This window comes from Cajanus cajan, chromosome 2 (assembly GCF_000230855.2).
Source record: "Cajanus cajan strain Asha chromosome 2, NIPB_CcT2T_4, whole genome shotgun sequence".
NCBI lineage: Eukaryota > Viridiplantae > Streptophyta > Magnoliopsida > Fabales > Fabaceae > Cajanus > Cajanus cajan.
The window spans coordinates 68,909,295-68,926,156 of record NC_138518.1 but is presented as its reverse complement, the minus strand read 5'-3'; the positions used below and the strand labels follow the sequence as shown (position 1 = coordinate 68,926,156).

Genomic DNA, 16,862 nt, shown 5'->3' with positions numbered 1-16,862 from the left:
ACTTAAATCTACAATAGTCAGTATTTATGGGGTTTAGCACCGTATGTCGATATTTTAAGAACTTCCGTTTCAGAGAACTTTCATATTATGAGTTCCATTACAAAAATACTAATGGAAAGTTATTTCAACAGTATTTTCACAACCCACATTCAAGTTATGACAATAAGTATTTTGTCATACTTGTAGCACAATAATAGTTGAATAGCGAAATATTTAGAACTAAATTTATTGACGACATCTAGTTTTTGACTTAAACTAGTTGAGTTACTAAATTGAATCCCTGGCAATGAGTATTTTACAAAACGTGCTTGTTCTGCTCCGAAGCCGTCCAAACACCAGATTTCTGAGTAGCATTATTAAGTTGTGAACCATTAATTGGAGTTCCCATGTCCTTGAACCATTATATTCTTAATGTTGCTCATACAAGAAATGTAATATGGATGTATACGTACCCTTTAGAACTCTAACTAATTAAAATTAATGATAATAAATAGCAAGTCAACCAAGCCAAGCTCGTGCAGCCACATTTATGTTATCTAAACCCGAAAAAATATTTTTAGGGCAAGCTCCTAAATTGTGTGCATAACCTTCTTCACCACACCTATTATTAAATGAGCTCATTCCCTTCACAATTGTCTTAACAAGCATGGTCACGTCATAACCTTGCTTCAACCTTGGTCATTGCCCTTTCAACAGAGAAGCACCACATCACTCCCCAACCTAAGCATATCCCCCAAAAGTCCTAGAAAACCATTCCTCAATGTGATAGACTCTTGCTGGCGGCCCCAACCCAATTGGGCCTCAAATCGCCAAGCCTTGGCTGATTCTGCTATATATAGGCTTTGGCAAAGATGCCACAGGAGGCAAATATGATCTTAAAAAACTTTATAAGAATAAAAAATAATAGTATTTTAAAATTTTACAAAAAAATATTTAAGACCATTTTTTATAATATATTTTATTAATAATTTTAATATTCTATAATAAATAAATAAAAGTAAAATACAATGATATTCAATATATGTATCTAATATAAGTAAAAAAATAATAAAAAAATAATATTTTTTGATATTTTAGGAAATGTAAAAAAAAAAAAAGAACTACACTCTAATATGTAAAACACATATTAACCACTAAAATAGAAATAAATTGTTATTTGTCTATACATAAACGAACATGTGACCCTATACTTTGTCAAAAAATCGACACATGAATTAACTTTTTTAAAAATATATTTAAAGTTAATAATTCTATTAAAAGAATCAAAGTGATAAATTCTCTTTATGGGCAAGGGCAAGTAATATAGATAAAAGTGTTGTCATTTCTCTTTATCATCTTTAAAAGTCATTAAAAAAAAAAAAACTAATTCACAAACAAAATTGTAAATATCATCATGTGAAATTTTCTGAAAATTAAAAAAAAAAAATATATATATATATATGGTTTGATATAAATAAATATTAAAATATAGTAACGCAGCGCAGGCGCAGGCACAGGCACGATTGGTGTGATATATATTCGTATTGGCAGTAGTGTCTAGGCGCTGACATTTGGTTTATATACGCGAAGCTGCCATTTGCAGTCTTTCACTCACCAATTTCATTTTGCTTCTGAATTTGAGAAAAGTCGCGAAAATGAGGGAAGAGGTTATCAGCTCGGGAGGCACCGTTGATCCCACACCTGCTGCCAGGTACTCTACTCCCCTCTCTCCCAACCATTCAATTCTTCCCTAATTAGGGTTTCCTTTTCCCTGCATTTTTGCTTTTCAATTCCCTCGCTTTCGCCCTCTGCACCGGATTTCAACTTCAATTGGCCACTGAAACACACTAGTATTGTTGCTGCTGCTCCTGCACCTCCATAATTCGATCTAATTAAAAAAAAACGCGGTGTCGTGTTGTTCTTGTTGCGAGTTGTCTGCTTTTGAAATGTTCTGCTTATGCCTTTACTTACTTACTATCTAGTTTATTGCTTGTGTTTGTCTTGGTTGACGTCATTTGTGTCATTACAAAGGAAATTTCTTATTGCGAATTGAGGAGTGGTGTTTCGACCCGTTTTTAGGTCCTTTCGTAGATACGGATATTGTGCATTCTCGTGGAAGCACTAACAGGAGGGGTATCATTGTCTTAGTTTCATTTTAATAAAGTTTATGCTTGTCTACGGCATTCCGGTAAACCAAGTCAGACATGGATGGGTGTCTTAGCATAGGTAGGTTTACGTGATTTTGCAAGGTTGCTGCCTCTGATTCAAACGGAACTTTCTGCGTTGTTTGACTTTCACACTGTTTGAGTCAATTGTCTTTAGGTGGAAATAACTCCATCAAGGCTTCAGCACCTTGATAAGGAGTTTCCATTGGGTATCAGGGGTTAACTACCTTAGGCTTCCTTCAAGGCTTCACTTGTTGGAATGGTAAAGAAGCATCGCCTTACCTGTTGTTTGACCCACTATGTTTGGGCCATCACCATTTACCCATTTGTTGCCTGTTGACTTCCACATAATACTTTTCGTGTCAAGCTTGCTAGCACAACCACCAACCATCCTTGACTGGGGAGCCTAGGTGGCATAGCTTTGGCCAGCATAGCCTTGTTTATTTGTGCCATGGTCACTTAGGTCTCTGCCAGTTTGCTCAAGCTCTTGTGTCTCATCCTTTTCCACTTACCTGAAACCCTCCTCTCATAGTTTTTTATAAAGAACTATTTCTTCCATAATAACCCGAGACTCGCATGAGATAATTATGCTAATGTCTTGTTCCATAGATAAAAAGCATTGTAGCTTAATCTCCTAAGCAGGCTAAGATTTCGCACCAAATATTTATTTTGGGAGCCTCAAATATTTTTCTCTTCTGAGTACCCACACTAGAGGCTAGATTGTTACCATATTATATCTCCTTCATGTAAAACAGATATAACAATAGTCTTATTCCACTAGGTGAGGTTGCTACATGGGTTATATGATGTCATCAGGCTTGGTTAAAAATCAAATTTTTGGGGATATTGTTCACCATTGGATTCTTTTTAATTATATTTTTCAATGTCTTTGGCCTCCCTCTACCCCATTTCCCAGGGCTAAAAACTATGTTATCTACTCCCCACTTTGGTGCCTCTAGTGACCTTTGCATGTGTCTAAACCACCTTTAACTGATTTTGTCATTTTCCTTGATAGATGTCACACTAATATATCCTCATATACAATTATTCCATATGCTGTCCTTTTTTGTGTTTCCACACATCTACCTTAATATACTCATTTATGCTATTCCTACTTTTACCCTTGCTGTCCATTTAACTCACTACCATAGAATGTAGTTTGTTGTATAGTTGTATCATAAAACTTCCTTTTAAGTTAGGTAGGTGCTTTTTGTCACAAATAACCCCATGCCTTTCTCAATTTAAACACTCTACTTGTATCCTGTGTGACATCTTTATTAATTTTCCTATCAATTTGTAATATTGATCCCAAGTATTTAGAAACTTATTATATTATGACATCTTCTCCAATCTTTACCTCCCAAGTTATTTTCTTCTTGTTTCTTGCTAAAATTGCAATACATAGACTCTGTCTTAGTCCTACTGAAGTGAAAACCCTTTGGTTCCAATGTGTTATAGCACAAGTTTAGAATTGACCTCCTCCCTTGATTCATGTAAAACTAAGGTTTTCTTAATTCATGATTTGAACTTCATGTATATAATATATGATGTATGGCTGGTGTGATTGTAAATTGTGATATTTTTACAGGGCATTCAATTGTCTTGTCTACGATGTTGTTCATTTGACTTTCTCAATTGAAAAATTATTCGAAATTTTATCAGTTCTGCTGGAGCATCATCCCCAACTGTTCCAATGAATGTTGGCAGCATAGATGGGTCAAGTCATGGACAAGTCTCTAAAGCGGCTTCTCTCTCATGTGTTGGTTCACAACCACCATGGACTTCCTTGAGCACAAGTGCTGGTGGTTATGCTTTTGGTTCTTCAAGATCTTCATGCAGACCTTGGGAAAGGGGAGATCTATTAAGACGTTTGGCTACATTTATCCCTTCAAATTGGCTTGGGAAGCTGCAGGTTTGAACTGACCATGGTTTCCATAAATATATTACAGTCACAATATGTATATGTACATTTTCCACCATTTTTTTCTTCTTGTTAGTATGTTACAGATTCACTTCTGCTTCAATTTTATGTTTCAATGTCTGAATATTGATATTCTGTAGGCCTAGAGGACAAAAAAGTTGTATGTCTGAAGTTAACAATAAACATGCTTGTTTTAAACTTGTAATGATTACCCTTGTGATAGTTTCTGTTTATGCTTATAGATTATAATGGGAACTTGAATTTTTATGTAATGTAAGCAAAATAATTATTATGTATCATTTTTTTACCATAAATAGATTTTTTTTGGATCTTCTTACAGCCTGTAATCCAATTCATGTTTCTGTTTTCTCTTATTTTCTATCAACAAGTAATAATTGTAGTTGAAACAAATTGAATCTCCAAGCTTTTGGTTGAAATTGGGAAAATAAAGAATAGATTCAATATACTATTGGATGAAAGAAGACTTCCCTTTTAAAATGTATTTTGAAACCTTAAAAACAAATTTTCCTTATGCAGAAGCCTTAGCCTCAATTACACACTATTTTCAATTCCTTAAAATCCTTCCATTATGTTTAGTCATAATTTTATCTTTCTTTCTGCAGCCTTACTATATTCAAAAACTTATTCTTATATGCAAGTGTTTGATACAATATAACATTTGCTCTTGTTTCATTCAACCAAATTGACTTTGCTTTGCCTTTCTCTTCTTTGTGTACTGTTCCATAAATTTGGTTTAATCTTTCTAATCTTTGTCTGCTCTTGGCATTTCTTTCTACAGCTGTATTATATCTCTCAAATCATTTTTTTAGGGTGTATAATTTTAGCAACAAGGATAGAATTTAAGATCTTGTGCAAACTATCCCAACTTTCCACCATTAAGCCGACTCTAGTGGGTTCCTCTCAAATCATTTGTTGATTATTAGAAAACTAGAAATTCTACAAATTTCCCTTTAAAAAGCCTGAGATGAATTTTCTAATGTCTACCTCCATAACCAGGCATGGGTGGTAATTTTGCATTTTCAGCTGCCTATTCACAACAAAACTTATACTTTAATTGCAATTTCTGAATTTTTCCTAAATTAATTTACCTTTTTTTTATTTTTTATTTTTACTTTGTGTTAATAAAGAAAAATTACTGAGTTTGTATTATCTTGGGAAATTTTTCTTTAGGTTTTTTTTTGGGCGTATTTCTCCCATTATTTTAGAGTTTCTATTATCTTGGGAAACCCAAAAAACTGTTGTCCTGGTGCCATCCCAAATCCCAATGCTTGCTAACATGAACTGAATACTCCCTCCGTTTTTTATTCATAGTCGTTTTGTCAGAATTTGTCGTTTTTTTTTCATTGTCATTTTACTAAAATCAATGACTTATTAATTTTTTCTCTCTCATTTTTACCCTTGATAATTAATGTATGTTTACTGAACAATGTGCCTATTTATTTCTAATGTCTACTTATTTTTTCTCCAACTACCTATGTAAAGTTAATATTACATTTAAAAGGGCAATATGTTTCTAACGAAATACTATAAAAAAATAGAGGGTAGAATAGGAAAGTAAGTAATAAATATTTTTGAAAACTAAAATATCAATCATTTCCTTAAGTCCCGTGCAAAACCTTAAACGACTATGAATAAAAAACGGAGGGAGTATTTGTATTATCTCCTAATGATCTCTCAACTCGCATTAGGGAGCCCTGAAAGCTCCCCAGATTCCAGAAGCCAAATAATGGCAGCTGAAATTTGGTGGGATTGTGCAGTTATTTATTTCTTTGATACATTTGGGTTGAGAGTAACACTCATTGCTTTGACACTAGTAGGGGTCCTGTTGAATGTGTCCAGTGATGTGAAATTCCCTCTTATTTGTCTACAGAAATTAATTTTTATCCATGATGTGTCACATTTGCATGAAGTAATTGTCCAAGGAAATTATCTTGATGTGGGAAGAACAAGCTTTAGCTATTGTGCATGTATAGATGGATAATATGTTGTACTTGCTACTTTAAATCATGTAAGTAGATATGATGGAAGTCTTCAGGGATCCCATGTTCTCTTTAATTCCTTCCAGATCATCAGTTCATTGGCTTGTGCTCAGAAAGGCTGGATGAATAATGGTGTAGACAAAATTGTTTGCGAGTCTTGTGGTGCTTGCTTGAGTTTTACAGCATTGCCATCTTGGACATCAGCTGAAGGTTGGTGATTGCAAATTTTCAATCCAAATACTTTTGGCTATGTCATCCTGTTTCCAAACTATGTTTTCTCTAAAATGAGGCATGTTGATAACTGGGGTAGAAATTTTAAGAACACTGGATGCTTTCATATGGATCATGGACATTAAAAGGCGTTCTTTATTGAGGTACCTTATGTATAGGGCCAAAGAAGGAGTCCGAGGAGTTTGAAAAAAAAAATTATAGGATGAAATTCGTGACTGTAGCTTTACTTTCATAGAAGTGCTGTCTATTGTTAACTTGTAAATTCCCTAACATAAATGTAGTCCTTTCTCACTTTGTGCATAAGTAGAACTTTAAAACCAATGATGTTGTCTATATGAAGTTTAATATGTCCAAAAATGCATGCTGCAAAAAATGTTGTATAATTTATTGTCTATGAAACGAAATTCAAGATTTAATACATATTAATTTGTCAATTTGTATGAAATATTTTATGGGGATAGGATTGTGTTTTTTATTTCTCTTGGGTGTTCAGCTCATGTCTGTTACAAGGGGGGGTGGAGTGCTATTTTTGATATGCAGAGACCAGGGTTGGTTGCTATATTCTTAAGTGATTCCCCCTTGTTCCTTGTATTTATCTGTTTTGTGTTTTAGTTTTAGAAGATTTTTTTATTCTCCTCCCAAACCCAGTTATTTTCTTCACTTGTATCTGTATCTAATGCAATCTATTTTTTCTGTTAAATAAATATAAAAATATGTTAATTTCTATAGATCATTGTGGAGACTGTCCCATCCAATAGTCAATATAAGGTTTGGTGGTTTTTACTTTATAGTTGGTTGAGAAATAGTTACCATGATACCAGTTAGCTTGTAAGTATAATAATAATGCTGTAACTTGTACCTCTTTGTTTCAAGGTCCCTATAGGCTATAGCATATAAAACAAAAAGACTTCATAAAAATTAAAAATAGAGGCACAATATGTAAGTTGTGTATACATGATAAGTTATTACTCTTTATATATCTAAGCAACTCTTATTCAGTTCAAATCATTTGACATCTTTTTATATTTTTCCTTGAAACAGTTAGAAAGTGATAATCTTATTTTGATCTAGTTTCCAAGCAAAATTTATCCGTTAATTAGGCAATAGGGACTTTTATGTTTGTTGCTGATTATATTCATCAGTTGTTTTTAACTTTTTTTCTTAATTGTCATGGCCAAAGCTCAAAATGCCAGTGAATCCTTTGCCAGGCAGCTGGATTCAGGGCATAAAGTTAATTGCCCTTGGAAAGGAAACAGCTGTCCAGAAAGCTTAGTGCAGTTCCCTCCAACTCCTCCATCTGCCTTAATTGGTGGTTACAAGGATAGATGTGATGGCCTCGTACAATTTCACTGTCTTCCTGTGGTAGCCATCTCTGCAATTGAGTTGATGTCTGTTTCTCGGGGCCCACAGATTGAACGCTTTCTATCACAGTCTCAATGTTTTATGTCAGGAGAAGTAGACATCAAGCCAGAGATTATATCTGAGTTAGAAAACTCTCAAGATGAGGCATACTGTTTATATTCTCGTGTAAGCTTTTTATATTTTTTGACGTCTTGTTGATATTTTTGTTGCTACACTGTCACATGCTTATTTTCCTATTTTTCTATGATTTTATCTTCCTATTGGCAGGCACAGAAGATTATAAGTCTTTGTGGGTGGGAACCAAGTTGGCTTTTAAATGTTCAAGACTGTGAAGAACACTCTGCTCAGTCTGAAAGAAATGGACATTCATTTGGCCCAAGCAAGACTCAACTCCATCTTACACAAGATCATGGATCAAAGGCAGTTTCTGCTTCTACTAAATTGGATGCCAGAAAGGCAAAGGCATCTCTTAAGGAGTCTAGACTTGACTCTAGGTCACCTTTGCTTGATTGTAGCTTATGCGGTGCTACAGTTAGAATTTTGGATTTTTTGACAGTTCCCCGTCCTACTCGTTTTTCACCTAATATTATCGATATTCCTGATACGAGTAAAAAAATAGGATTAACTCGAGGAGCAAGTGCAGCTAGTGGAATCAGTGGTTGGATTGCAGCTGATGATACAGAGAAAGATCAAACTGAAGACCGTGACGAAGTTGCAACAACAAATGAGGGGAAATCGTTGGCGAACACAGATTTAGACTTAAATCTGACCATGGCAGGGGGTTTTCCTTTTACTTCTTTGGGCAGGACAGCAACATCTGAATATACTCGAGATGAAGATATGGGAAGGGATTTAATGATTGGCCAGCCTTCAGGGAGTGAGATTGGTGATCGTGCTGCTTCATATGAATCACGGGGGCCAAGCTCTCGTAAGAGAAATCTTGAAAAAGGTGGAAGCTCAGATGACCGACTAGTTCTTAGGTTGCAGCAGCAGGCTGATAGTGTTGAAGGAACTGTCATTGATCGCGATGGTGATGAAGTTACAGATGGTGGACAATATTCAGCTGGTCCTTCAAAACGTGTGCGCGACTCTGATATCTTTGACACATATTGTTCACCTCATCAAAGAGACTCATCTGGTGCTGGTCCAAGTCATTCAATGGGTTTTGAGGCGCATGTTGCTGGCAATCGAGCTTCTTCGTTCCATCAAGGCAGTAGCCTCCCAATAGGTATCCAATCAGCTAGGGACTCAACCCGTGCATCATCTGTCATTGCAATGGACACAATATGTCATAGTGTGAATGATGATTCTATGGAAAGTGTTGAGAACTACCCAGGAGACCTTGATGATGTTCATTTCCCCTCCTCCAGCACATATGGCAATGTGGACATGAATGAAACATCTGAACTGAATAACAGCAATCAAGCTCAGCAAAGCACTTGCTTACAAACAGCTACTGAAGTTGTCCCTGGTGAAGTGGGCATCAGTAGTACAAACTATGGGGAAGAACTTTTCAATGCAGAAACTGTGACTGCTCAGGCTCGAGATGGAATTAGTTTGGGCATCAGTGGAGGGAGTGTTGGAATGTGTGCTAGTCATGAAGCTGAAATCCATGGGGCTGATATATCTGTGCACAGAGCTGATAGTGTTGTTGGTGAAATGGAACAGAGAGTAGAGGATGCTGAAAATCAAGGACAGACAGGTGAATCTGTTCCAGATCCAGGTCTGATGGATGAGATAATCCCTGATGATATGAACAGGGAAGATCCTATTGGTGATAGCCAGGAGATGATGTCTCACTCTGCAGGAAGAACAGACAGTGGGTCAAAAATTGGCTGTTCTACAAAGGCAGAATCAGTTGAAAGTGGTGAAAAGATTAGTCAAAACTGCAATCTTCTACCTGCTAATAGTAGTCAACCATCTCGTTCTTGTAATGCTAATATTTATTCTGGTGGTGAAAATACCAAGGATGAGATCATGAAGGATGGTAAATCATCATTTGCCAACAATTGTGCTGTCCTTGAATCAGATTTTGCCATTGCAAATGGAATAGGTAAGCTCTGTATTTTAATGGTTTTGAACTTTTTTGCTTTTTTACATTACCTGTTAGTGCCACAGCAGTCGATTAAGAATAAATACATTTGAGAAAGTAGGTGTAGCATCTGTTGAGGAAAAGATGGTAGCCTCTCACCCTTTAGTGGCTTGGTCATGTGAGTGAAAATCAATGGAAATGCTAATAAAAAGAGTGAATTATGGAGGTTAGTCCAATAATTAAAGGTGTGAAAGACCTAGAAAAACACTAGGTGAGTCAACTAAAAAGGACATTGGTCTAAATGGATTTTGAATGCAATTTTGTTGTTTGATCCATGCAATGAGCTTCACCTAGTGGGAGAAGTTTTTTTTTTCTTTTGTGGTTTTTGTTGAAATGTTAGCATGAAACGTCCTTTTCAGTCTCCTGCTTTTGTTGTATTCCACTTTCTATGTTTAACTGTCGTGGTGTGTTACATGTTGCTTAGTATTTTTTTTTGTTTCTTTCCTTTTATTCTTTGTATAGTTTTGAGTATTTCGTATAATATTTTATTTATGCCTCTGCTTTCTTTCTTAATAAATTATTTAGTTATAAAAAAAGTAGGATCCTGATTTTTGACATTAGTGAACATGAACATTTTCCAATCAAATTCAAATTAAGAATCACATTGCACGGTATTGGTCTATGGGATTTTCTTCTGAAATAATGGCATCAAAATGACAACCTTGTTCGTGTCTTATTTTTAAATCTCATTGACTCATTGACATATAATGGTTGAATTGAAAGGGTTTTAAGTTGAGAATTTGGTGCAAAGAAATCTCTATCAATGACATGACAAGAAAATCCTAAACCCTAAACCCTAGGGTTTATTGTTTGCATCCTATTTTTAAATCTCATTTGACTCATTTACATATAATGATTGAATTGAAAGGGGTTGTAAGTTGGGAATTTGGTGCAAAGAAATCTCACTTATCAATGACATGACAAGAAAATCTCATTCTTTCTTCCTTTCAGATTGTCTAGTAGTTTTCCAAATCTTTAGAATATGTTGCATAATCAATTAATTCTCTAATTGAGGAAGCAATCATGTGAGTTCCTTATTTGTTTTGTTTCATGATTTGCTTTATATAATCAAGGTAGGAATTGGGCTTGTGCTCTTGTAGTTGACTTAATTGTTAGTCTTAAATGAGTGCTAGACTGCTAGTGCTTAATATTCTAAAAACGCCATGTAAATCCAATTTCATGGAGATCATGAGTTCAAGTCTTGGAAACAACCTCTCTGCTTGTGGCATGATATAAGGCTGTGTACGTCTACTCTTCTGAGACACCACTTAGTGAGAATCTCATGCACTGGGTTGTCCTTTTTATGTCAATCTAGTTCATTTATATTTCTATTCTCTTTTCCTTCTTTACCTAAACCCTCTAATTCAATAACATAAAAAGGCATGTACGTTCTTCCTGTTGTCAAATATAAATTTTATATAATGATTAGAATGAAGGGGTTTCCATATTTGGAATTTGAAGAAAAGTCAAGTGGGAATATCATTTTAAACAAGTATACTTGCAAAATTAGTTATATTATACTTTTCCTTATGACCATTTATTTCTGCCAGATATACTTTGCAGTTTGATCATATTCATGCCTAGTTAAGGAAAAAGGCAACACATTTCTAGTTAACAAATGAATACCATTTTTTTTATGCCAGACAGAAGTGGCTAGGTATTATTTTATCAGATGACATATGAGTTACTTGGTAAGAACCCCAAATTTGCCAAGAAACAACAAAATTCTAATAATAGCATTTATAAATTGAATACAAGTTTTCCTTTTTCCACATACAGGCCCTTTAATTGGTTTAGCAAAACAAAACATGATTGACAATTGAACAATCTTCCAGAACTTTCTTATCGCATAACTTTTTAGTAAGCTTTTAACTCTCCCGTATTACATGAAATGCAGCAGGAATAATAAACTGCATAGAGGTTGTAAAAATCTTCACTTTTAAATTATTTTTTAATTGACCTTTGTAATTTTAGAAGAAGAAACTGATCTTTATTTTTGTACATTGATTAGAATTAGAAGAGTTTATATAGGCAGAGATGGCTATGAGAGTTTCTAACCACTGGTTACAAAATAAATATGAAGATATGATAGGGAGAGTAAAGTGAATAAGATCAAATCGAATTTGAATAACCTGATCTTGATCTTAACTAAGTCTTCTAGAATAAAGGAGAATAAAATCAAATTTGAATGTAAAAAACCATTAAAATTCAGAGACAAGAGAGGATAGATCGAAAGAGATAGACTATTAAGAAGATTAAGTATACAAATGAAGATAAAAGAAGGGTAGTCTGAGTTGTTGAGAAACATGTACCTTAAATGGAGAGAAGAGAATGTTGGGATTTGGGAGTGTCTAATTGAGAGAGTGAGTCTCACTATTAATTATGTATTCTAATTTATAATATAGGAGTAGATATATATTCCTGTTGTCCTTAGCAGACTTTCACCAAGCATAATATTGAAAATGGATATTCTAATTCATTCTACGGTGAAGTTACACTTCATTGGGTTTACTTGTACGTATGTTTGTAGCATAGTCACTGACATTTTGCAATTCTTTAGGCCCTCCAAAAGGAGAGAGTAATTATGAAGCTGTAGAATTTGATCCTATTGTCTATCATAACCAATGTTGCCCTTGGGTGAATGGCAATGTTGCTGCTGCTGGCTGCACTAGTTCTGTTCCAAGCACCAGTAGTGATGCAATTGCCCTATGCGGTTGGCAGATGACTTTAGATGCTTTGGATGCGTTACGATCACTGGGGCACAATGCAATTCCAACAGTACCATCCGAGTCTGCTGCATCCTTGTACAAGGTCTGTCCGTCTCACTCATCAGTTTTTTTCCTCCATTTTCCTGATTGTAATTTTGTTTAGCTGAGCAATAACACTTGATGCATGACAGGAGCAGACTGCCATGAATTTATTTCATTCTATTCTGTAATTTCTGTTGGAAGTTTAAGTTTCTTGTACAAACTGCTTTTTATTGATACTGATAGGAACTGAGTTAGGGTGAGCTATTTGTAGAAAATAACTGCTTTAGAAATCAGATCTGTATTAGAAACTCCAAGATGACAGTTATTTGTAGAAAATAACTGCTGGTAGTTATGTATTGGAAATATATATCTGATAGTTGGATGTGTAATCAAGGGAAGTTATCTGTAGTTTGTTGGCAGAGAACTCTCTAGGAGATTTTTGTCTCTGGGACAGCAAGCCAATTGCTGTATTGTGTGTGGTTTCGGTATTCAATAATATTGTGTTTTATTACTTTTATCAATTATTGTTCTACCAGATACAATGTGACTAGGCTTTAGCTACATTTTTTTTTACTATAACACTGGACATGACAAAACTAGCTATATAATTTAAGATTTTAATAGACTAATAAATGAAGGATTTATAATTCATGTACTAGTCCTGTTAAAATATTGAAGCTTGCAAGTATTGATAAGTTGGGAATTGATTATGTGCTGATCCGTAGGCCAACATGAAGTCCAGTACTTGAACTGCATATCATGTAGTGTTGCAGCATTTTAACTCGTTGTCTTGTAAAGTTCTTGTAACACATTATTATTAGTTCTTTAGCAATGTATGTGTAGGTCGAAGTTCCTTTTTACTCTAGTATTACCGCTGGTTCTTCTAATTTTTTCCTTTCAAAGACAATGAATAGTTTGAAAGATGTCCTTTGGGCTGGCTTAGGAAACTGAAGAGCATCCCCGGTCCTTCAATATGAATCTTTGCTTTTAAAATCACAATAGGTGTTTTTTGGACTATTTATTGTTATTTTCCCTTCTAAACTAACATCTAGTAGAACTTGGTGATATTTTCAAAATTGTTTGACATAGAAACTGCTATGAAATTGAACGTTTGTGTTTATAATATATTTCTTCATGTTTGTTTCTGTAATTTTATAATCCATAAATGTTTATACCTTGCACTGAATTCTTTTTGTGTTCATGTTCTCTGGCTTGAATCCCTTGCAGCAGAATGACCAGCAAGCACCCGGTCAAAAACTCTTTCGTGACCACTCTATGAGCAGAAGTCATGGTCAACTCTGAGATTTTGTTTCTAGTATTGGGTGTTTCCATTTCCTTGTAAGTGGGTAATGTTATAGGCTAATAGCTTAAAAAATTGATTAACAAAGTGTTGTTACTTTACATTTTGGATTTGACTCCTTTGAAATGAATAAGCATGTGAAATGAGAAAATAAGGACGTTCCACTCTTAGATTTAAATTGAAGTATCTCATAAACTTTACCCACCTTGAATCAAATGTGGATGAACCCTTACTTTTTTCCTTTAGAAGAGTTAAATGGTTTACTTTTTCTGCTCAAACTCGTGCTTTGCCCGGCTTTTTTTGTTTTTCCTTAAACTTTTTGTTGCCCTAACGTTTGCAGGATTGTGGAGGCGTATTCGACCAAACTATATTTCAGTCTCCCTAGCTAGAGCTCAGTGAGTTTGTAGCAGACATGATGCTTTTCTCCCGCCTTCGCACATGCTAAGGGAAACCAGTTGTTCAGCTGAATAGGGATCTAGCATCAACCTTTGTTGCCAATCAATAATGTTGAAGAGTGAAGAGTTTTTATCAAAATCAAACGACTATTTACTTCAAAGACCTGTAGTTTGTTCATTAAATTGTAAATACTGGATATTTCTTTTATGATGGAATTGTGTTTAGGCCTTTGGCCCATTTGTAATGTGTTAATTAGATTTTTCTTTTGAAGTTTCCCTTTTTTTTTAAAAAAAAATTTACATTTAGAGTGGTGTACATTTTTACTACTGAATAAATGTGAATTTCACCATTTCATTAGAGGTAATCGTATATGTCAAATTCGAAACAAATATGCATGTGTCATCCTGCAATGTCATGGCGTGTTGATAATCTAGGACATAATACTCTTACTTTCAGTCTACAACGACGGATCATGCCATGGCTTCACTTTCCATTATCCATCACGTTGAGGTTCAGGTTGCCAACTGCTAAACCCAAAAGCTTGCTCCATAACCTCTCACTATTACACAAACGCTTGCAAGACTTTTCTTTTCATTTCAACATGGTAACTATTCCCTTGTGACTATTTGAGTGTTTTGGTTGAGAAAATTTTATCTGCACCTTTATTTTCTCTTCAATTTTTTTTATATACTTTAAAAAAAAATTGTTTAGAAAAAATAATTTCTGGAATATAAAAGTAATTTGAAATATTCAAAATTTAAGATAAGAGGTGTAAAGAGGAAAAAAAATAGAAAGAAGAATCTTCATTTGGTCAAAGTGTGCGTTGGTGTTTAATAAAAAAACTTTTGTCTGAAAGTTGAATGATCAGTCCATCTAGAGCCGGAAATATGTCAGAACATGTAGATTAACTGAACCCACCAGATATTGGAGTCGGGTTACTCAAACAAATTTACAAATTTTAGTTATGGGAAAAATCCGGGTGGCTCACGCGTTCCCGTACATAATAAATAAATCCAAACCCACACAGGCTCAGCCCATTCCGTCTTCACCATAGCCGTAGCACTCGTGACAGTGTCAACGGCCCACGGGCCACGGGTATGTTATCATTTCTGTTTTGCCATTTTAATTTTAGAAATTACTTTATTTTTTTATGCATGGAATGAATGTCTCTTGTTATCCATTTTAGCACCACGCTAGGTAGTGGTTGTGGTTTGTTACACCTCTATCAAGCTCATCTTTTTAGTTGCCCCATGCGCCTTACGCTAATCTTGTTAGAGTAGATTTTTTATTTTTAAGCAAAATAAAATTAAAGGGCTAATTGGTGGGCCTACCTTGTACTATGGGCTTAACTAGTTTTGGGTCTAAAGCTGAGCCCACCTTGCAACACGGCTGAATGCTAAGCGAGCTAGGATTCTTCTGGTTTCGCTGACGGCTGACGCTGATATTAGTCTCTCTGAATTTCTCTTCTAATTTATTGAACCTTTTGTTTTTTAGGTGATTTTTTCAAGCGAGCCTCGTAATCCCACTAACTGTAAGTGCAACCCCTATTTTACTTCCATTATTCCATACTGTTTTTGTCTCCTCCGGTTTTCTAGGTTATGAACTGGATCTCATATGCATTGATTCTTTGAAATTGTGACCTAACTTGAATTCTCTGCGCTTTATGTTATTCACCATAATTGCCTTTCTAACATGTCATTCATTCAGAGAACAAATGTGATAATTGAAGTTTGTAACGTTAATTCGGTTGGGAAAAAAATGTTTATAGCATAAGAGGTGTTTGTGAATTTGCCTGATTGAGTAGTTGTTGTGTTGTGTAGAGAAAAAGTGGTTGTTATGTTATGGCGGGGAAGGGTGTTGGGTGTGTGGCAAAGGCAGTAGCAGAATATCAATATCCTTGGCGTGAGAAGTTGGTGAAATATAAGGATGAACTTGCCAAGGGTGTGTGGGGATACTGGGAGCTAGGGGCCTGGAAGCCACTCAGTATCAGTGCTAGGCGTCGTGCTAGACTCCGCAAGGAAGTCCTCCTTGCTGGGGAAGATTGGCCCTATGATCCTCAAAGGAAGGAGATGAAGACCAAGAGGAAGGGCCACAAATGTGATAGGATTGCCGCCGAGAAGCGTGAAAACACTGTGAAGTTGATGGAGAAGATGCCCCAGATGTTGCTGGATTACAAGAAGAGAAGGTGGCAGAAGAAGATGAAGGAGGAAGACAAGGGAAAACTTTGATTTTCCTCCTCCTCTAGTTTTGGCCAGGTTTATCACAAACTTTGCCTTTAAGAAATGGTGTATTTACTCATGCAATGGTGCACCCTTTTAGGGCCTTGATTGATAGATGATTAACTTTTGTTATGTGTTTTAATTCATAATAGCCCTTTCAAAAGGCCTCGTGATTATAGGAGGGAAAGGGCTTACTACAATGGAAATTGCTGTTGTGTTGTTTTGGTTTACGGATATGCTTGGTACTTGTTATGATGGGATTGTGTTTAGGTCATTGGTCCCTTTGTAATGTGTTAATTAATTAGATTTTTCTTATATAAAGTTTCCCCTTTTTTGTTTACATTTAGAGTGGTGCACATTTTACTACTGAATAAATGTGAATTTCAGCATTTCATTACTGGGGTGATCATATATGTCAAATTCTAAACAAATATGCATGTGTCATCC

The 16,862-nt window shown here is 35.2% G+C and overlaps 2 protein-coding genes across 6 annotated transcripts; both read left to right on the top strand.

The window, feature by feature from the left end:
* Positions 1–1,517: 1,517 nt before the first annotated feature.
* On the top strand, positions 1,518–15,727 carry LOC109810669 (uncharacterized). 5 transcript variants are annotated; one of them, XM_083068850.1, is made up of 8 exons: positions 1,518–1,690; positions 3,807–4,056; positions 6,152–6,275; positions 7,477–7,823; positions 7,926–9,711; positions 12,311–12,561; positions 13,731–13,846; positions 14,141–15,727. In XM_083068850.1, the coding sequence occupies exons 1-7, from the start codon at positions 1,635–1,637 to the stop codon at positions 13,800–13,802; spliced, it is 2,886 nt and encodes a 961-aa protein (XP_082924976.1). In that variant the 5' UTR covers positions 1,518–1,634; the 3' UTR covers positions 13,803–13,846; positions 14,141–15,727. The 5 variants fall into 5 exon arrangements, with proteins under 5 accessions (XP_082924976.1, XP_082924975.1, XP_082924974.1 ...); XM_083068849.1 differs by having other exon boundaries at positions 1,519–1,690; positions 13,731–13,838; XM_083068848.1 differs by having other exon boundaries at positions 1,519–1,690; positions 13,728–13,846.
* On the top strand, positions 15,588–16,755 carry LOC109810705 (uncharacterized). The gene is made up of 2 exons (XM_020374243.3): positions 15,588–15,727; positions 16,017–16,755. Exon 2 carries the CDS (start codon positions 16,038–16,040, stop codon positions 16,422–16,424), a length of 387 nt encoding a protein of 128 aa, XP_020229832.1. The 5' UTR covers positions 15,588–15,727; positions 16,017–16,037; the 3' UTR covers positions 16,425–16,755.
* The last annotated feature ends 107 nt before the right edge of the window (positions 16,756–16,862 follow it).

What these genes read in the sequence shown, in the direction of transcription:
- LOC109810669 (XM_083068848.1), top strand. Translation starts at nt 1,635, where the DNA reads ATGAGGGAAGAGGTTATCAGCTCGGGAGGCACCGTTGATCCCACACCT. An exon ending in GATCCCACACCTGCTGCCAG is followed by an intron (nt 1,691 to 3,806) that starts GTACTCTACTCC and finishes AAATTTTATCAG; the next exon opens with TTCTGCTGGAGCATCATCCC. An exon ending in ATCTTGGACATCAGCTGAAG is followed by an intron (nt 6,276 to 7,476) that starts GTTGGTGATTGC and finishes TCATGGCCAAAG; the next exon opens with CTCAAAATGCCAGTGAATCC.
- LOC109810705 (XM_020374243.3), top strand. Translation starts at nt 16,038, where the DNA reads ATGGCGGGGAAGGGTGTTGGGTGTGTGGCAAAGGCAGTAGCAGAATAT.